Raw genomic sequence first — 21,285 nt, 5'->3', positions numbered from 1 at the left:
CGATCGCTCGTCGGATTCAGCGAAGGTTCAAACAACATTCTAGGGACACTGGCGTGATGCTTCTTCGATTGCTCTTGTAATTAAAAATAGGAATATCCTATCACCCATCCTCTGTGATTCTCTGTGCTTGGTTCCGACAGAAGGGAGGAGATATTCGGGTAAAATAGGTGGGCTGAGAAGGGAAAGATTTATCATCTCTGATATTAAGTATCGTGTATCCTAAGCGATGAAAACTGGCAAGTTTTAATATCAGGAAAAATCCTCCCCTTTCCCTTTCGAAGGTGAAAATTCCATGCTGTTTTTGTAGGGAAGAAAAGATTCAGAAATTTATCGAGTATGCCTCCAAAATCGAAAGACACCGAAGTCCTGTGGTCAGATATAACCGGTCGCATATTGATCAACGCGATTACTCATCCTATCGAGTACGCAAAGGTTTTGATACAGGTAATATTTTTATTATCAAAAAAAATTTCTTCTTGTGCATATAAATTTATCATAGCTTTATCAAGGCAAAGTATCGTCTCATTCAAGAAGGACTGTACGTTTATCTTGTAATATTACAGATTGGATACGAGCCTATTCCACCAAAACCAACTGTAACATTGTTTGGAAGGCCAGCATTAAAATTACCCAACGCCTTTACCTACAGTAAGTCTGACTTTAAATAAAAATCCAAGAGATAATTTATTTTTTAATTAAAAATAAAATTTATATTAGATTGTATAAATATATTAATTCACAGAATTTCTTATAAATTCTTTATAAACCAAATAAAATTATTTTAGTTTTATTTTGTTTTATATATTGCATAATTATATTATTACATAATGCCAGGGTTAAGTAAATTAATTTTTTTTTTTTAATTAAATTAATTTTAAAGTTAATGGCCCAAAAATTGACTAAATTTACATTAAAAGTTACTTTAAAGAAAAATTAACTTAGGTAAAGTTAAGGTTAAAAAATTATTAACTTAATTAAAAGTTAATTCTCTATCCAGTGAATCGAACACATCTAACAAATTGTTGTATGATAAATGAAACATTTGTATGATCAACCATTTTCACACGACTTTAATATGGATGAATTATTTTAATTTGTATAAAAAAAGTTAATAAATTAACATGTTAAAAGTTAACTTGTTTAAAATTAACTAAATTAAGCTAAAAGTTATTAACTTTTCAATTATTTAACTTTTAACTGTTTATCTAGTTACTATCCAATTCTGTTTAATACTTATGTATTTTGTGTATTACATCATTATTTACAGTTAAATATATAAAGAGCATAGATGGGCTCACAGGCTGCTACAGAGGTCTGGTGCCAAAAGTGTGTTCCTATACAGTTAGCACAATAGCGTGTGATAAAACTTTAGAGTATCTACAACTGAATTCAGTACAGAATGAAGATGAAGATGAGGATAATGAAGTCGTAAGGTGTGTGTGTGTTGAGAGGAAAAAGAAAAATAAGCAGCAATATAATTTCTCACATTTACAGACGCAAGAAATGTATACGTGAGATAATAAGAGATGTAATCAGTAGAACTGTCGCGATTGTAGTCAGTCATCCTCTGGAAGTCATTTCATTAAGAATGATGGCTCAATTTGTGGGTGGAGAAACAAAATATAGGTATTGTACATTGTGATTATATTTAATATAACATCAATTTAGAATGCTAAAGTAAAATATCTTAAAAAATTGTTGAATAATTTAATATTGTAAAAGCATTTATCACTTGTGGAATAAAAAAGCAACTGAAAGTTGTACATAATTACATTTCTCTTTGCTGATCTTAAAGAAAACCGACAATTTTAAACTAAGTTTTTTGGAAAATATATTAAATTTCCATTATGCTCCAAGTCTTTCGTTATTATGACAAAATTTACTTATTATTATTTACACAAATAGTAGTCTATTTGGCTCGTTCCTGGAGATCTACAGAGAGAATGGAATCCTGGGATATTATGCAGGATTGATACCTCGTGTTATAGGAAGTGCCGCTGCTATAATTCTAGCTGGTGTCTCCACATATGCCATAAATAATTATGTCATACAGGAACCGACAATGAAGCCATACACTGCATCAACCATGACAGTAAGTGAAGGGCTTTAGGAAAAGCTTCAATGCATACGATGTATTTTAGAATTATCAGTAATGCATGTATCTCTAAAATGAAACATTTCTAGTTCTTGGCTACTACTGTGATGTATCCATTCCTGGTGGTGTCGCACTGTATGGCAGTAAATAACTGCGGGTAAGTAAAATATGTAAATTGTGTTTTATTATATCCCTATATATAAAAAAAAAATGGATAAATATAATTAATTCATTTTTTTATACGTACAGAGATATAATTGAAAATAATAGAAATAATATCTACTGTCATATTTTGTATTATCATATTGTATAATTAAAAGTAACACAAAATTGATTGAAACATCAAGATATTTTGGACTTAAGGATATCTCTAATATTTCGCGAAAATTATGTCAGAAAATTAATATCAGATAAGATCACATTTGATTAATCTATGAAAATTTGTTCAAGGTTGGTGGCTGGTCTACCACCACACATGCCAATCTACAAGAATTGGCTGCATTGCTGGCATCATTTATCAGTTCACAACCAACTGAAGAGAGGCAGCAGTTTATTATGGCGTTATTACACTGGACCACAAATGGTTTTAAACGGCAAAGTGATACCGATTCTAGGCGATAATTTTTATCAGCCCAGTCCTTAATGAGTCTCATCAAGTAAGCCCAGATGAGTCTATGAACCAAATGAGCCTGTTATAAGCCAAATGAATCGACCGATATGTCATATCCATTTGACATTTTATTTGTACAGTATATACTTTATAGCGCCATGTAGAAAAAGAAAAAAAAGAGACAAAGTTTGCTAGCAACGAATTTCTATACCGAAGTCATACAAAAATTCCATGCAATAAGTTCTTATTACCAGATCGTCATCAATAAGAGAGAATATAAAAATTAATTTTTCAATAAAATATTGGGATCTAATTAGAAACTCTACATCGATCTAAAAAATAAATTAATCTTTATAAATTTGGTAAATTATATTAATCAATTTCTGTGATAGTACTTTTCAGTATTATTTCTTAAATTATGTTCAAAAAAAGAAGATAAATCAATTATAATCAATTGAGATAATTACAATAAAACATGTGTAATGCTAAAAATTGTTAAAATACATGTATATATCATTGTAATATTCTTTTAATAAGAAAATCAAGGAAAATTTATAATTTATTTATAACAACTTTAAAGTTAATGAACGTCATATTTAATCATTTTATAACAACTATTAATCTGATTTTTGAAACGATGATGTCACATTAATTCTATTATTACAATCGCTCTCATTGATCTTTTTTATTTTGATCAAATCACTTTGCGCAATACATATAGATAAGAATAAACCAATTTGAAACAAAAATACTCTTTAATTATATAATAAAAAAAGATACTGAAAAAAAAGCAAGATGTATTTTGTTATGTTGACAATTAGACTTTATTTCGACAATTAATCGACTTACAGTGCGATCCGCGTTGATAATCGATAAGATTTCAATGAGCATTGCATTCATCGGATTACAAACATCTTTCTATACATACTATGTCCTACAAACAAAAAAGAGAGAAGAGTAACGTGCGAGGACTTATAAATTCTCGCGTCTCCCATCATTAACACACGTATAAAAAAAAATATCTCGCTAATAGTCTTAAGGATGTTTGTACACAATTGTTCTTCCTCAGCCATTTATGTTTAAACTCGCCTGCACTAGGATGATTAGCTGAATGTGAATAATGAACAGAGAATATATACAGCGCAAATCCCATGATTCTGTCAATCATGTATCAATATTTGAAATTTGACAAATGATCATTTGGCAATATTATTTTCATTAAAATTCTCAACATTATACATCTTTATTAAAGTTTTGAAAATATCTTTCAATTATGAAATAAATATATGTGAATTTTTTTATACACACATATACAAACGAAATTTAATTGAGATTAACTTTACGCTGTAATTTTCACGCCAAGACAAAGTCAAATCCAAAATTGGCGAAAAAGAACTGTTGTTAAAAGAAAGCAAAGAATAGTTTTAGGACACACTTTATTCGTAATTAATACGTGTTTTTTTTTTCAATTATTTTTCTGTTTAAATCTTCTGAAGCGAGGACACTTTCCAAAGTACTCTTAGACTTGAATAAAATATATTACAATGTTCGTACTCTTGATCCAATAATGAAGCAATTTTATTCTTCTCGCATCTCCATTAAATTACTTTATTGTATTTATATATTTATGGAATTTTTCATTTCATGGGCGGATAAATGCAGTAATGATTAGTCATTGCTTCGATACAGAGAATCGCCCCTCTTAAAAACTAAATATATTATACTTTAACCACGCGGAACAGAATAATCGTTGCACATAACAGGGATTATCACGTCGATTTGAAACGTACTAAACATCAGAGTTATCGATCAGTTTATATGTACAATTCTACTAGGTAAAGTATCGTGTTTCAAGAACACGAATTGTCGGGCTTTGACAATGAAATTTATAACTACGGTAGGGCATTATCAGCATTATTGTAACAGCTACTAGTGTGTAATCAATGTACAACAGGAATCCCCTATACGCTCTTATATAAAATCTCTTATTTGATATACTTTGTGTTAAAGTTACCTTTCTGGTAGCTATATCGAGTTTGATTTCTTTTTCTTTTCAAGCGGATTATGCGAATGCATTGCAACACCAATCAACGCTCTGCGTCTATTCTATTTAACATTCTATTCTATTTAACATTCTCGCTATTTTTGTATCAATCATCGTAATGGTATTTTATTGTATCTTGACAAAATTGCATTAAAATAATGTACAATGGAAGAAACAAATTATATGCGGCTAGATCTATCGTACAATATTTTGTTATTGAAAAATATTCCATTGAATATAATTAAACAAAAGGAAAGAAAAAAAAGAGGCCATCGTTATTTCGGTTCGCATTAGAAATAAACGAGGAGGTATTCTTATGGTAGATGATTTTAATTCTATCAATCTCGTTCTGGTGAACACAATAAAGATCAACATTCAATATTTAATCAACATTGCTTCTCTCTTACACTATTATTATTAGGTATTAACAATCGATTGTTTGTCGAGTCTGCATTAATGCATGAAGGTAATTTTTTTTAGGCTCTGTAGCTATATACATTGCGTTTCGGGAATGTTGGCGAAATCGGAAGCAAGGAGCATACAGAAGCGCGATGCTTCTCCACAGTCAAATAGTACAAAGCAATCTCAATGCAACACAAAAGGAAAACTGTTCAATATTCACATTCTACGATGAAGAGGCTTAAATTCAACAGGCATCTGAGGAGCTTCTTTCACTTCTTAACAACAGAAAAAAAAAGTCTATTTTTTCCACTTTTTTCTCCCTTAAATATTATGTATATGTACAAAAGTATATTTCTTATAATGTATGAATTATATATATATATATAAAAACGATGAGGGAGAAAGAGAATAACTTAGAGTAAAACACAAAGTGACACATTGATATTACCAAGGCAGCATAATACTTAATATAATCCGTAAGAGTAGTTTTCTTTAAGACAGGCAAATATAATCATCTTGTGTGGCGAACGCATAAATAATCGTATGTATATCGTATGATATTTCTTGGAGAAAGTATGCTAAGATAATTCATTTAGCAATTTTTACAGTTGCTCGGAAGATAAATCGACAAATCGGTAAATGTTCCTCTCTTAGATTATTCAATCTCGACAGAGAAACGCGCAGAACAACTTGGTAATTCTTAACCAGAAATTTTTAGTGACGTTGTATCCAGAAACAAATCCATTTCCCTTTTACATCTCTACATTACAAAATTCAATTATAGAGTTATATAGAGTTTAACGAGATTTATATTAATTATTTATTTGTGTCTACATCTAATAAAACTCAATTCTTTACAATAGTTACGTTAAAAAAATTAATTTGTCTCTAGATACATCTGTGTTTTATATAAAACATGATACCTCTCTACACTCTAAACTCTTCTTAGCAATCCGAAATACTGTAGCAGTGTTATTTCGGCTCCGCGAACATTTTTATCATATACGCGTTCTTTTCTTCTCATGGGAATGAAAAATCGATCAAAAACTGCAAATAAAATTGCGTGATAAATATGATCATGTAATAATATGTGCAACGAGTAATGCAATATTCATCTATTTATGAATAATCATAAATTAGGCCACGATGAACGACAATATTTTGTTCATTTTTAATTTGATAATTAAAATGTTATATAAATTCCATCCTGCTTAAAATTGAAACATTTAACTCTCTGGTCTCATTGAATCTTTGTGAGTTGGAATGCAATTAAAGTGTGAACATTTTAGAGTCTTCAAAAATTGAAATGTATATAATTGATTCTTACAACTTTACAACTTTTTGAATTGAAATGCATTTTTATAAGGATAACAGATATATATCAAAGATTATATATAGTGTAATTAGTATTTAAGATTACGTTCTAAAAACGGTATACATCATATTAATTTTTCTCCCATTTCTAATTTTTCTTAATACTTCAATTGACACGCTTTTTAAAACGAAATCTCTTAAGATTTAACACGATGGCTCTCGTATTTGTCATTGTTATTTTTTTTATCGCATATGCGCGATTTGTATGTATACAGGGTATAAGATATACATACGTTGAATATGCCAGAAGTCGTGCAGTTATTTTTTTTCTTGAGAATTCTTTAGAGTCAAGTATATAAAAGTTTTCAAGTATATAAAAGTCTCCGACAAAAATACACGCAAATTCTTTATTTTTAATGCCAATTCCTCGATATTCTTTCTATAAAAAACATAAGCTAATGATTATTTTATTTTTCAGGAGAGGAAAAAGGTTCGAAAATATTTCCTATAAATCAAAATGTTATGAAATACTAGTTGCACTTGTAATGACAGTGTGATATCCAATGTACAAGTGAAAAAGAAAAAAGATCTCTATATGCTACGAAAGCTATAAGCTGGACAAGCTAAAATATATTTTTTACCAGGCATAAAAAAAAATTGATGCAATATTATTATTTCTTCTTAAAGCTTGATTTTTATCAGAGAACGATACTTAAATATTTTGTAGAACAGATTCCCGTCTCGCGATATTATTTTCTTATCTAGAAACGCACGACTTCCAGGACACCCTATCTCGATCTTCGACAATGATCTTCCGCATGCAACTCAATATTTCGACTTACAATATTTCTACTTCAAGTCTAGCTCCACTTCCGGACTCTCCAAGGAAAACGGCTGGAGATTCTCGACGATGGGAGTCTGATCCGGGTCGATGCGGATGCGGATCCTATTGGTGTCCAAGGAGCGTGGTAGCGTGCGCGGCAGATCGTCCTTGTAAGAGATCGCCGCCGATACGACGGGCGACGTGTACGGCACGTAGATGCGCAGCACGTCCGGGCTGGGCTGATGCGAAGTCGCGCGCGGCGTCGGTAGACCACCGCTGCCCGAGCTGGCGTTTGAGATATTGCTCTGGGTATCCAGGCTGTTGTCCAGCGCTTGGGAACGCGTCGCCGAACTGAATACCGACAAGTCGGCCGTCGATGTCACCGATGTCTCGGCTAACGATCGGCGGGAACCGTTAGGAGACGTGCCGTCGTCGATGCTCGGATCAAAGGAAAACTTGCTTCCTACAAACACAGATTCTTCATATTAGAGGCGCGAGCTTGAAACTACAAAATACGGTTTTCGATTATTATTGAAATGGCTTTATATATTTTCAGTTATTAATACATGAATAGAGATATAAATTTTTTAAATGACTCAAAACAAGATTTACATATTTTATATTTTTCTTTGTGAACGCATCTGATACAACACATTGAAAGATTTACAAACAAGGATTGCATGGTAGAATAATAAATGTGCAATAAATCTCTTATTTATTTAATGTCAGAGGAACAACAAGCTTAATAATAGAACTGCATAGGACGAATCATCTTAATTTTGTCTTAATATACGAAGATCGTTTCAACAAAGCAGGATCTTTTCTAATTTACATGCGTGGGTAAAGTGTGTTGTGTTAAATCATATAAGACTCGGTTAATTTACATATGTTTATTAAACATATATAAAACGAGAAAAAAACGAAGAGATTCATTAATAAGATATTTTCAAGTGCATTTGAGATACATCAAGGATCAATATCCCGATTAATTATCGCATGATCCAAAGCATAATAGCGCAAATTAATACCATGTGTTTCACAAATTAATACATGCGTAATATATACTTAATATAATAAAAAAAAATATTTTATCAATATATAGGAAGTATATGTATACATACAGGATGTCTGGCAACTTTTGACCTGAAGGTAGATTGGGTAGGTAGATTTCAAACTGAAAAGAAAAGTCCTGAACCATTTTTTGTATAACGCTTAATAAGAGTTATTATTGAGTCTAGCCAATAATCGCCGATCTTTAGTCAAGCGCACGTTCGTGAGCCGCGCGCTTGATAGTGGACGTGAGCGTTCAGCTGTTATAGCGGCGCACCACTACATGTGTCCGGCTAAAGATCGACGCTGATTGGTCAGATTTTACTCAATAATAACTTCTTTATGAAGCGTTATAGAGAAAAATGGTACAGGACTTTTCTTTTCAGTTTGATCCAATCTATTTTCACATTTTGGGTGTGTCAAAAGTTGCCGGACACTCTGTGTATATATATACTTCCGATGCATCCCTATATAATGTGAGGAACTATATTGTATATAAATCATTTTATGTGTACAACTATGTGTATATATATATATATATATATATATATATATATATATATATATATATATGCTAGCTTATACAAAACAATATATCTTTACGTTTTGTGTCGCGCGTGGCAAAGGCTTTCTACAAACTATATTCGACATCTTGACATCAAAAATTTTATTGAGCAAAATTGTTTCGCGTCGCAAAGTTTATCCTTGAGTTGCGAGGATAAGCACCGTGTTCCACTTACAGTCTAGTATTGTAGATAACTGTTATCCGTGCGTTCGAATCAGTGTTAATCTCCTCCTCGGAATCGCTGTCACGTTCGACGCGCGAGCTATTGTCTGTGCTATTATTGTGTATGCTATTGTCGCGGCTATCGCTGAACTCACCGCCAAGACCACTGGTCGGTTCGACGGGCGTAGTGCTCTCCCTGCCGTTGTCGATCAGTGCCATGTCCCTGCGCTGGGCCACAGATTCTCGCATTACATGCTGAGCTTCGCTAAACTCCTCGCTTCGCCTTCCAACCTAGACGAATATGAAACAAAAAATATGAAACTATAACTATCATAAACATGGAAAAATTATAGAGGAAAGATTACTTTTGCATATGGTTGTTATAATATTTACTACAATCATTGCACATGATATACATTAAAATATGTTAGTATCTGTACTACTATAATTATAACAGAGTGCAAAGATAATGTCTTGTCAAAAACCAAAATAATTTTTTTTTTGACAAAGACAAACGAGCTAGGTATTTTTTGAGCTACAAGCAATCGAAAAAATAATTTCAGGATTTTAACTACAAAGCTTCAGCTAATAATAGAAGCAAATTTTAATGAAACCTCTTGTTATGTTAAGTTATATTATTCCGATTGAATGTCCAGATGCATATTGTTAAATCCTAATGCAATATTTATAAAGGAATGTCTTCACGGTTTTTTATCCATTCTCATTGCTTTACATATATTACTTGCTATCGCATTTATCGCATGTACTGTTAGAAATGCTTTGGTGTTTTGTTATTTGTAAAGCAGATTTCGTTAACAATACCTTATTGGTAAACGAAGGCTCCTTGAAAGTGCCAAACGGAATACGGGGCAGTTCATGAGGCAACGGTACACCCGGATAATCTAATTTGGCACGCTTTAACTCCTCCATGCTGCGCTCCATCGTACTGATCACAGTGTCGTCGTCAAAACAGAAGTCCTTCTCTAATTTGATCTGCAGATAATTGCAGAATTCATCGAGACTCTCCATCGGCATCAGATAGCGCTTATGTAGCTTCATCACAGTATACGCCATCGCCGGTAGTATGCGGTCACCATCCAATAGAAATATGTCCCAAATACGAAGACCGAGACTAACGGGAGTCTACGACGAGCAGATTAATTTTGTCAAAAATATTTCTTATCTTACAAAGACATTCACTAATATTTCTTATGCATTACAGAATGCAATAATTATATAAATTATTTTTTAAGAAAGATATATATATATATATATATATATATATATATATATATATAATTATATCTTGCAAATATATCTCAGATGGTTAAGGATTTCTAAGAAGTTTTTGTACAAGTTATATTTGATATATCATACTTAATTGAGCAAGAATATTATCTATAAAGCAATCTTGGGTGTTACATTCTATGCATGATTTAAAAATAAATAATGCTTACTCGCAAAAAACTTGTTCTATGGGTAATAAAATATGCAAATAAAGGAAAAGAATGATACTATATAAAAAATATGATCTAGAAAGAAAGAAACACATACTCTTTCCTGAAAAACAACAAAGAACCACTTCAGTGCATAAAGTATGGAATCGCAGCCACATTTATCCATTTTCCGTTTCAATTTCGGCAAAAATTTGTTCATTATCTTGTCATGATGCTCTATGAAACGATTTAATTTTGGAAAACCATCGACGTAAAAGCCTGTAACATATATTACAAGTATAAATACTTCAATATATACTGATAAATGTCAATAATGTCCAAAGGTTCATAACATGATTGGCACGACCTTTAACATTTGAAAGGCATAGTATTTTTTTTTTCTTTACGTGATAAATTTATGCAGGAATGCATATTAAAGGTTTCTTTTCTTATTAATAATTCTCTATTTTTGCCAATCATTTATTTTCATGAACTTATAGACAAATTAATTCTGTGATGAAAAAGATTATTTTGATGTAGAAAAAAATCCAACCATGCATGCTATATTTTTGATCAGCAAGTAACACAGAAAGGCCCCAAAATGCGTCCTCCTCGTCCATGTAAAGCAGCAGCAAACCAGCTAATACAGACATTCCTTGACAATATCCTACCTCCATGTTATACATACTATAGGCCGCTAGTACGTAAAACATGGATTTTTGTTTTATGCTATATCTCTCCCTAAAAAGATAATATAATGTATTATTCTTTTCAATAATCATGACAAAGCAATCTTGTATTATTTCCAGTGTCATACCTATAGTTAATATGATCTCTGTATTGTCTGGCGACATCGGCATCGATCTGTCGTATTTCTGTGGACCATTGCCGAGCTAATTGTAGCATCTCTTCGTATTTGCCTGCCTGCTCCCTTTTGAGATTCTTGATGCCTAAGAGTAGAGTCCATACTTGACCACGAAATCTGTTAGGAATCCCTTTATATATTCTACGACGCAGTTTTTCCTTGGTCGAGGCACTGTCCCACTGTTTTGTCATCTTCTCCCATTTCTTCAATCTTTCCATCTCCACATGGTGTAACTTGATCTCATATGAATCCGGCTTCTGTGGTAATCTTTTATCGCTGCAGGTGATATAATGAGATTATTAATATATATATATATATACATATATATATATATATATATATATATATATATATATATATATAAAATACATGTACAGGTTATTTCAGAAATACTTCAACAAATTTTGGGGATGAGTCTATACAAAAATAAGAAAAAAAATGTCATATAAATATATGTCCGAAAATTTTTGGTTTATGAATAATAATTGAAAGATTATATTTAACTCAGTATCATGGCTTGACCTAAATCCATTAGATTTTTAACTGTAGAACACTTAAAAGCCCTAGTTTATGCAACTAAAACTGTAAATGAAGAGACCAACATATCATAGATACCTACAACATCATTTATAAGCATCATAGGATTTTTGAAAGCGTGTGACAATCCATGATCAAATGTGTTTATGTGTGCATTAAAGCAGGTGAAGGGTATTTTGAGCATTTGTTATGAAATGTGAATAGATAAGAAATTGAACTACAGATGTATTAAATTGATCATATGTCATCATGGATATATTTTGTCGTTAAAATCTTTTGATTATAATTCATAAACCAAGCATTTCCGAATATATATATATATATATATATATATATATATATATATATATATATATATATATATATATGTTTATATGACATTTTTTTTGTTTTTATAGGGAGAATTCCCAAATTCTCATTCCCAAAATTTGTTGAAATATTTCTGAGATAACCATATGTTAATATCATATGCATCTAATTTTGAAAATCTAAATGTACATACTGTATGAATCCATATCTATCTGTAGTGTGATAGACTTCATAACCGGGATCCTCCCAGGGATCAATCTCAGTGCCTTCCCTACCGCGGTCATAGGAACTGAAAATCTTATCGCGCTCTTCAGCAGACCGTTTCAATAGTTCTTCTTCATTCATCCCACGTGACAGTGCGCGGCCAGGCTCTTACAAGCATGCCGTTTCGTTAATGAATCTCTTTACCAGCATCCAGTCATTAAGCTTCATCTGTAAACAGGTACATTGCTGCAGAGTTTATAGACAAACAACAATTGACGCTACCTATACAATAAATCACATTGTGTAAGAAGCTAAGGTAAGGCACACACATGTTTACATCTATTAAATATCCTCTTAAAAAATGATTACGTTGCACCGCATGTGTAAGATATGCATGAAATGCTTGCGTGTATGAAATTACATGTATTTTCTCGGCGTTCTCGCGCCGCTCCGCAACGTAACAGATTTCGCTGTCTTAAATCGTCATATCGAGGCGTGCACGACTGACAGATTGACATTCAATACGTGACCGAGTGGCCGAGTGGATACAAAATGGATCTGTCTAGTTTTTCGCTGGCCAGGCGCAGGCGATACACGCGACACGACATTTGAACCCCTCGGCCGCGCTCGCCTCTATCTCTACTCCTCTTCACCGCGGAAGACACCAGCCTGACTGACCAGCCAGCGAGTCTCTCAATACGATTCTGGCGCGCTCTCGTGGCTCCAGTTAGAAAGTTAGAATTATTATAGCGTATTCGATTTGTTGACTCTACCCGACTCTGTGTCGAGTCGAGTCAGATCTCAAGTTCGATTTGAAACTCAATGACTCTAAACTATCATGGCGGAAAGCGGTTTATGATTGGTTTCGTGATTCATAATGTCCATCAAAGAGTTTTTAACATTATTATTTATCATATTTTCGTTATTACTACTTACTCTTCTTTTTATTTTATATAATATAAACTTATATTTCTATGATAATGATGATCAAGAATAATGTTAGAGATTTTTTGATGGAAGTTATGAATCACGAAACCAATCATAAACCACTTTCCGCCATGATAGTTTAGAATCATTAAGTTTCAAATCGAACTTGAGATCTGACTCGACTCGACCCATAGTTAAGCGGGGAGCACACACTTTTGCATAAGCGCATAATTATATAGCGGGGAGCACACACTTTTGCATAAGCGCATAACCATAAACATAAAGAAATTGATTGGTCCACAAATGTATGCATAAGAAAATGAACCAATCAATTTCCTTATGCTTATTGTTATGCGCTTATGCAAAAGTGTGTGCTCCCCGCTTAGATAGAGTCAACAAATCAAATATGCTATGGCTGGGTTTGGGAAGCACGCTCATAGCACTAAAAGCGTGCTCTCCGAATCCAGCCTATAAGAGTCCAGTCCATGAATGTAAAAAATACAAGGACGTAGCTCCCTACAGTTAGCCGGTCAACATTCATTTTTATAATTTTTTTTTACAGATCGTTTGTTGGTTGTTTGTTGGTCTAATTACAACGTTTGTTAGTTAATATTTTTTTTTGAAAACACAAAAATAAAATTTTCTGTGAAGTTAGCCGGAAAGATATTATTTTAGTTTCAATCTTAGTTCAAATGATGCACAATCGTTTGTTGGTCACGGAAAAACTAATTAAAAGGTTTGTTGGTTCACATTTACCTTGAAAAACGAAAAAAAAACTAACGCAATAAGGGTGGCGGGAGAGGTTGGGTAAAAGTTAAGATTAAGGGCGACCTCATCGATTTCAATGACCTTGATATATGTTGTCAAGGACATAATTCTGAGTAACCTTTTATTCTAATTTAATCGTCGCCCGTTGCTTATTAAAAAGTTATTAACAAAAAAAGTTTGAAATATACCAAAGTTCATTCAAGGACAGAAAGCACGCGCGTGCGCACACACACACACTCACGAGGGGAGGGAGGTGCAAGGGGGCCTTCGGCCCTCCTCCAGCACCCATCTCGCCAGTAGGCAGAGTGGACCACGCTTTACAACTTACAAAGTACATGCTACATTATAAAGCAAGGTCCACCCTGTCTACCGGCGGGGAGAGTACGAGAGGATGACCGAAGGCTCTCCTTTCATCCCCCTCACGTATGTATGTGTATGCGCGCGCACGTGCTTCCTGTTCATGTATGTACTTTGGTATATTTCAAAGTTTTTTGTTAATAACTTTTTAATAAGCAACAAGCGACGATTAAATTAGAAGAAAAAGTATTCAGAATTATGTCCTTGACAACATATATCAAGATCATTGAAATCGGTGAGGTCTTAATCTTAAGTTTTAACAATCCTTCTTTCGCCACCATTATTGTAGAAGTTATTTTTGTTTTTCAAAGCAAATATAAATCAATAAACGTTTTAATTAATTTTTCCGTGACCAACAAACGATTGCGCATCGATTGAACTAAAATTGAAAAAAAAAAAAATCTTTCCGGATAACTTCACAGAAAATTTTATTTTTGTATTTAAAAAAAAAATATTAACCAACAAACGTTGCAATTAGGCCAACAATCATCAACAAACGACCAACAAATGATTCGTAAAAAAAAATTATAAAAAGGAATTTTGACCCGCTAACTTTATAGAGCTCCACGACGTCGATCATATAATGGCGTTTTCGAATAAATGGGTTAATCAAACTCGTAACAATTAATCATTATATTTTACTATGAATTCAAGTCTTTTATTGACAATCACATATTGAAAATCAATGCAATGACGTCATTAGTCAACATCATATATCATGACTAGATTCCAAATCAGTGAAAAATTTCCTCTGCGAGAAATATTTTACTCGATGGCCGGCTTGAAACCAATCAGAAACGCTTAAAAAAGCTTCAAAACGGCCATCGAGTAAAATATTCCTCGGAGAGTACGTTTTGGAATGCAGCGCATATATATATATATATATATATATATATATATATATATATATACATATATATATATATACAGGGTAATCCCGAACATTTCAGCCAGACTTTGAGATTTTATAGGAAATTTAATTCTGAACAAAAAATTTCCTACAAACATGGGTCGAAAAATTTTCTTAAGAAATTATCGTTCAAAAACCTTTGAAATCGTGATTATTTTACAAATTTTTCCAAATATCATGGAAAATGTGGGTTTTTAAACAAAAAGTAGCAAAACAAATGTTGTAGGAAATTAAATTATCATTTAAATGAGATTAAAATTATTGTAATACGTTCCATAGGTTTTGAGATAACCAGTTTTAAATGTACAAAAAAATATTTTTTTTTGCTGTCGACATAACTTTTTAAAGATAATCTTCATTTAAAAAATATTCTACAGTGCTATTTTAACTTAAAAAAAAATTACTTTATTTTTATGAAAGAAAAAGATTTTTGTTTTTTATTTTTATTGATTTTTTTCCAAGAAATTTATTAAGTTTCATCTTTTTATTTTATTTCTCGAAACTTATGGAACGCACTACAATCATTTTGATCTCATTTAAGAGATAATTTAATTCTCTACAACTTTTGTTTCGGTACTTTTTATTAAAATAAAACGCATATTTTTGCTGATATTTGTAAAAACATATAAAATAATCGTGATTTCAGAGGTTTTTGGGTGCTAACTGTTTGAGTGTTTTCCGATTCTCCACTCGGATGCACCCAGATATCCAGAAAACGTTCAGATTCCTTCCAAATGCTCCCGCCGGATTCTCAAGTGAGACGTTCAAATTGTCATTCTATCTACCCAAGAGAGTATAAAAGCTACCCGGCTCGTAGAGCCGGTATATCACAATATAGGTAAGAACAGTAAGGTCACTCTGCTGAAAATTATGCTAATGATTGTCCTTTGCACATGATCGAGTTGCACAACTAACAATATGGCGACCACGTAGCGTCACAGTAATGAAAAGACTACATGTGATATGTGATACTTTAATTACATATAAAGTTTTATTTTATTTATATTTTATAAAGTATTATTTAATATTAAATATTTTATTGTATAATTTTTTGTTCGCTTATTGTCGCTTAAATTTATATTTTTGTTGTGTATAATCATATTATATTTACTATTTTTATTAATAGTATAGATTCATTAATGTATAAAATAGTATTATTAAAAGCAACATTAAATGTTAAATTAATTTTTCTCATGACATCTTTTATAAGTCTCACAATTAGACATACATAGATTTCTATCTTAACTAGTATCTATCATCATTCAAAAAGCGCACAATTAGCAATATAGCGATCGTTTAGCATTGAGAGAACAAAGGAGCAGACACAGAGTGACCTTACTGTATTTACCTATACTGTGATCCAACTATTCCAATTATCCAACATACAACAAGAGTTGAAGTATAGATAAATAGTAGGTTAGATCGATTCCTGCCGGTCAGAGGCAGCGTGGAAACATACGAAGGAGAGCAATCCTCACAATGAAATGGCGCTTTATTGGACACATTGCCTATTAGCCAATTAAAATAGGGGGAGGTTTTGTTTGCCGACATTCCCGATTGCTTATAAAGCGATTGCCTATAAGCATTATTGTACACATATAAAAATTAAAAATACGAATGTACGTTTGTAAACATATATGTCATTATTGTGCACATACACATTGTACACATGATATTATTGTGCACATACACATTGTACACATGACATTATTGTGCACATAATATAAAAAATTCATATTAACGTTTTGTACACATGACATTATTGCGCACATACACATTATACACACTCGTATGATATTAGCCGACAACTAACACTTTTTTTAAATAATTATGTGTGAAATCAATTGTATTTTGTTTGTAGATTATTGTAGTGCATTTATTTTTGTTTGTTAGTTCATAAATAATTTTTGTTTGTTAGTTTATAGATAATTTTTGTTTGTTAGTTCATAAATAATTTTTAATTAATTATTTAATTGTAGACCATGAAACTAGCCAACATGTACTATAAAATTACAAAAATAGATGTGAAATTGATTGTATTTCGTTTGTAGATGATTTAGTGCATTTATTTTTGTTTGTTAGTTTATAACTAATTTTTAATTAATTATTTAACGTTTGAAATATACCAAAGTACATGCATAAGCGGGGAGCACACACTTTTGCATAAGCGCATAACAATAAACATAAGGAAATTGATTGGTTCATTTTCTTATGCATACATTTGTGGACCAATCAATTTTTTTATGTTTATGGTTATGCGTTTATGCAAAAGTGTGTGCTCCCCGCTATAGACAGGAAACACGCGTGCGCGCGCATGCGTAGCACACACACCACACACACACGGGATTGCAAGGGGGGGGCTTCGGCCCCCCTCCAGCACCCGCCCCGCCGGTAGGCTGGGTAGACCTTGCTTTACATTGTAATACAATTGATTTCACACATAATTATTTAAAAAAAGTGTTAGTCGTCGGCCAACATTATACGAATGTGTACAATGTGTATGTGCGCAATAACGTCATGTGTACAAAACGTTAATATGAATTTCTTATATTATGTGCACAATAATGTCATGTGTACAATGTGTATGTGCACAATAATGATATGTGTACAAACAACGTACGTACGTTTGTATTTTTAATTTTTATATGTTTACAATAATGCTTGTAGGCAATCGCTCTGTAGACAATCGGGAATGTCGGCAATTGAAGATGTCGGCAAAACATTGTAGGCAAACGAAGCTGTAGGCAAACGGGAATGTAGACAAACGGAACCTCCCAAAAAATAGGACTCTTTGATTGGTCAACCATGCTAATTATTTTAGGAACTGGTCAATATGAATGGTGTGTCCATTTCGCATTATGCGCAATCGGAATTTCCTCATAATAATATTTATTCTATTTTTATTGCTTGAATAAAAGCCAATTTCACCACCTTCGGTTAAATTAACCGATGGCAGAATGGCAACTGAAATGATAAGAATTCTTGGTTTTCATTCACCTCTATTTTCTGTTGCCACCCTGTTGATTTTAACCGTCGATTAACTTAACCGAAGGTGGTGAAATTGGTCCTAAAAGCATTAACGAGATATCATTAAATATTGATGGTCTTACGGAATTTAGACTGGAAAAAAATTACTGCGCGTTATTTTAGGTCATATCCTTCACAGCACTCATCAATAACATCCCAATAAAGTTCCAGTCACCTTAAATTATAAGATATAGTTTTTCCTTTACCATTTTTTTTGTATATGTAAAAGTAACGGAGTAATTTGAAGTATAAGGCCCGGTTCCACAAATTCGAGTTTAAACTGAGTTTAAATAAACGGTCGTTAAGTTTAACACCACAGTTAAACTAGTATTGCGTTCTACAATGTGTTTTTAACTGTAGGTTACATAAACTTATACTCTGTATGAAGAAAGTCTTAAAAATTTTACTTTCTTCTCAAACACGGAATGTGATTGGTTAATAATTAATGAAAGGCGGGAAGATGAAACAAGCACATTGTAATCTCATGTACAAGTTATGTGCATGAGATCACAGTGTGCTTGTTTTCATCTTCCCGCCTTCCATCAGAGAAATACAGTAAAATGTCGAAAGTGCAATCTAATAAAAAAAGATTACCCAATTTTTCAAATGTAGAAAAAATAAAACTAATCGAATTAGTAGAGCAAGAAAAAAATATCATTGAAAATAAAAAGACTGATAACGTAAGTGTAAAAGACAAAGAGAAATGTTGGATAAACATCACAAAGAAATTTAACAGTGGTTGTATCTCAGGACATCGAGATATGGGTTGTCTAAAAAATTGTTGGGACAACTTGAAAAAAAAACTTGTAAACATTATGCTGAAATTCGTAGTGAACTTTTCAAAACAGGTAATATATCTTATTAAATATTAATTTTATTTATTTTATTTAGATTTTAAAAATATTAATGTAAATTGTTGTATACACGTGTCACATAAATTCAATAAATCGTACACAGGTGGTGGAAAAATGAATATCATTGGAGATGACCCTATTGCTGAAATGGTCAAAAATATTATTCAGCCATCGGTTGAAGGTTTACAAAATAGATTTGACAGCGATTATATGCCAGGTATGCTATAAAATAATTTTATATTTTTCTTAGAACATTTCTAAAGTCAATAGATTTAAAACTTTGTAATTGAAATAAAAGAATATAAAGATTTAATAATATGTGATGTATCGTAAACACAGATGATCTACAGTACAGCAAAGAATTGGAAAATGAAGACTGTTATCAAGTTGAAGTATACATATATTTCAAATATTTATTTCATATATATTTGAAATTAAAAAACTCTTGTTTTAAAATACTTGTATTTATTTTAGATGCTAGAAGAAGAAAATTTAAATGCAGTAACTTGGGCTGAATGGACACCAGCTAAGCTGAGTTCTGAAAAAAGCAAAGAATTGCAATTTTCAAACAACAATGAAAATAACGATGGAACTGACAACTCATTGTCATTTGAAGATATCGAAACATTCTGTACACAATCTTCTAGTAAGAAAAACTGTGATCCTCCAACAAATAATTCATCACAACCAAATTTGAAACGTAAGAAATCAAAACAGCTTGAAGTAACTTCTTCCAAACAAAATGAACAGTTTTATGATCTTGCACAATCTAAATTAGAGTTAGTGGAATTAATGAAAGAAAATTTTTGTAAAATATCGCCAATACAAATATCAATTTACCAAAAACAATTAGAAAAAGAAAAACTTTATGTTGAAATACTTAAAAAACAATTGAAATTTTATGAAAAATAAATTTGTTTCTTTTTTCCTTATGTCTACAGTTTCAATTTGAATCATATTGAGCATGTTCTTAAAAGTTAAAAGTTTTTATATTTATTGAAATTATTATTTTATTTTATACTGAATACCAAAGAAACTGTAAATTTTTATTTTAAAGTTTATTTCAAAGAAACTATAAATTTTTATTTTCAAGTACCAAAGAAGATTCTTTATTAATTTTTATTGATAGGTATCAGTAAGCAAAATATATAATGAAATAATTTATTTTCTGTTAATTAGATATGGTAGTTATATAGATTCTATTAATTCTAATTTAGATCTTATTTAGATCATTTAACATACGTTAAAAAATTTTGATATTTATAATATGCATTCATTAAAATAGTCTTGTTACTTTACTTTAGATGAAGTATCTATACTAAGTATTTTGTACCAAATTATCTTACATTACATACCAAAACAAAACTAAATTGTTAAATTTTGAAGTATTAAAAGAAACTAATATACACAATATGTAGAAATAAGTATTTATTTTGTTATTATACATACATATTGTTATATATACATAAATAAAAGTTTTATATTTGATAAAATTTTTGTTTATTTTTTCTCATGATATCCAGATAATTCAACTTTGTTAAGATACTTTTTGCAATAGCCTATATATTTTATAATTGGATCATTCAAAATGTAACATTTCTTATATCTAATGTCAGTGGATGTTTTGTGACATTTAATAAAGTCATGATCCGTTTTTATAAAAATGACCTATTCTCGTCAAATTTGTGTAAAGGCTATATTTGTTTTTAACACCAAAACTGATTACTCTATAATAAACTGAAAAAATTCAATATGTTAAAATAATAATAAATTTTTAAATTATTTTTTAGGTAAATTAATAATAAAGTAATAATTTAAAAACTGATAATTTATCATTTTTATAGTCTTAAAAAGTTACATAGAATAAAATTTAAAATCAACTTTATTTCAATTTTTTAAAGAATATATTAATAATAATGATAAATGGCATATATTATTTTTACGAAGCATTTGTATTGTCAATATTATTTATTTATTATTATTATAATTTGATATATTTTGTCGCATTTAATAATAAAATATTGAA

The 21,285-nt window shown here is 31.3% G+C and overlaps 3 protein-coding genes across 13 annotated transcripts; 2 read left to right on the top strand and 1 right to left on the bottom strand.

Moving 5' to 3' along the window:
• Positions 1 to 9: 9 nt before the first annotated feature.
• On the top strand, positions 10 to 5,053 carry LOC126849815 (mitochondrial carrier homolog 2-like). Of its 4 annotated transcripts, none has more exons than XM_050592078.1 (8): positions 10 to 158; positions 308 to 444; positions 564 to 648; positions 1,268 to 1,433; positions 1,495 to 1,626; positions 1,906 to 2,092; positions 2,185 to 2,252; positions 2,546 to 5,053. In XM_050592078.1, the coding sequence occupies exons 2-8, from the start codon at positions 337 to 339 to the stop codon at positions 2,736 to 2,738; spliced, it is 939 nt and encodes a 312-aa protein (XP_050448035.1). In that variant the 5' UTR covers positions 10 to 158; positions 308 to 336; the 3' UTR covers positions 2,739 to 5,053. The 4 variants fall into 4 exon arrangements, with proteins under 4 accessions (XP_050448035.1, XP_050448036.1, XP_050448034.1 ...); XM_050592079.1 differs by having other exon boundaries at positions 19 to 167; positions 282 to 444; XM_050592077.1 differs by having other exon boundaries at positions 21 to 167.
• On the bottom strand, positions 4,125 to 13,107 carry LOC126849812 (USP6 N-terminal-like protein). 3 transcript variants are annotated; one of them, XM_050592063.1, is made up of 9 exons: positions 12,838 to 13,106; positions 12,406 to 12,644; positions 11,319 to 11,642; positions 11,055 to 11,242; positions 10,620 to 10,780; positions 9,888 to 10,208; positions 9,221 to 9,356; positions 7,308 to 7,751; positions 4,125 to 6,198 (listed from the first exon to the last, which is right to left on the bottom strand). In XM_050592063.1, exons 2-8 carry the CDS (start codon positions 12,555 to 12,557, stop codon positions 7,315 to 7,317), a joined length of 1,719 nt encoding a protein of 572 aa, XP_050448020.1. In that variant the 5' UTR covers positions 12,558 to 12,644; positions 12,838 to 13,106; the 3' UTR covers positions 4,125 to 6,198; positions 7,308 to 7,314. The 3 variants fall into 3 exon arrangements, with proteins under 3 accessions (XP_050448020.1, XP_050448021.1, XP_050448022.1); XM_050592064.1 differs by having other exon boundaries at positions 4,125 to 7,751; positions 12,746 to 13,107; XM_050592065.1 differs by lacking the exon at positions 4,125 to 6,198 and having other exon boundaries at positions 7,595 to 7,751; positions 9,079 to 9,356; positions 12,838 to 13,105.
• Positions 13,108 to 17,754: 4,647 nt separating this feature from the next.
• On the top strand, positions 17,755 to 20,554 carry LOC126849651 (uncharacterized). Of its 6 annotated transcripts, XM_050591679.1 has the most exons (6): positions 17,755 to 18,218; positions 19,018 to 19,085; positions 19,156 to 19,253; positions 19,363 to 19,476; positions 19,599 to 19,651; positions 19,734 to 20,554. In XM_050591679.1, exons 4-6 carry the CDS (start codon positions 19,374 to 19,376, stop codon positions 20,169 to 20,171), a joined length of 594 nt encoding a protein of 197 aa, XP_050447636.1. In that variant the 5' UTR covers positions 17,755 to 18,218; positions 19,018 to 19,085; positions 19,156 to 19,253; positions 19,363 to 19,373; the 3' UTR covers positions 20,172 to 20,554. The 6 variants fall into 6 exon arrangements, with proteins under 6 accessions (XP_050447636.1, XP_050447637.1, XP_050447635.1 ...); XM_050591680.1 differs by having other exon boundaries at positions 17,755 to 17,998; positions 19,018 to 19,253; XM_050591678.1 differs by having other exon boundaries at positions 19,018 to 19,253.
• The last annotated feature ends 731 nt before the right edge of the window (positions 20,555 to 21,285 follow it).

This window comes from Cataglyphis hispanica, chromosome 5 (assembly GCF_021464435.1).
Source record: "Cataglyphis hispanica isolate Lineage 1 chromosome 5, ULB_Chis1_1.0, whole genome shotgun sequence".
Lineage (NCBI taxonomy): Eukaryota > Metazoa > Arthropoda > Insecta > Hymenoptera > Formicidae > Cataglyphis > Cataglyphis hispanica.
This window is presented reverse-complemented; position numbering and strand designations above follow the sequence as displayed.

What these genes read in the sequence shown, in the direction of transcription:
- LOC126849812 (XM_050592064.1), bottom strand. Translation starts at nt 12,557, where the DNA reads ATGAATGAAGAAGAACTATTGAAACGGTCTGCTGAAGAGCGCGATAAG. An exon ending in GATAGATATGGATTCATACA is followed by an intron (nt 11,643 to 12,405) that starts GTATGTACATTT and finishes TATCACCTGCAG; the next exon opens with CGATAAAAGATTACCACAGA. An exon ending in ACCGACCAGTGGTCTTGGCG is followed by an intron (nt 7,752 to 9,220) that starts GTGAGTTCAGCG and finishes CTGTGTTTGTAG; the next exon opens with GAAGCAAGTTTTCCTTTGAT.
- LOC126849651 (XM_050591680.1), top strand. Translation starts at nt 19,374, where the DNA reads ATGAATATCATTGGAGATGACCCTATTGCTGAAATGGTCAAAAATATT. An exon ending in TGACAGCGATTATATGCCAG is followed by an intron (nt 19,477 to 19,598) that starts GTATGCTATAAA and finishes TCGTAAACACAG; the next exon opens with ATGATCTACAGTACAGCAAA. An exon ending in AAGACTGTTATCAAGTTGAA is followed by an intron (nt 19,652 to 19,733) that starts GTATACATATAT and finishes TATTTATTTTAG; the next exon opens with ATGCTAGAAGAAGAAAATTT.
- LOC126849815 (XM_050592076.1), top strand. An exon ending in GAGGATAATGAAGTCGTAAG is followed by an intron (nt 1,434 to 1,494) that starts GTGTGTGTGTGT and finishes TCACATTTACAG; the next exon opens with ACGCAAGAAATGTATACGTG. An exon ending in ACACTGCATCAACCATGACA is followed by an intron (nt 2,093 to 2,184) that starts GTAAGTGAAGGG and finishes AAACATTTCTAG; the next exon opens with TTCTTGGCTACTACTGTGAT.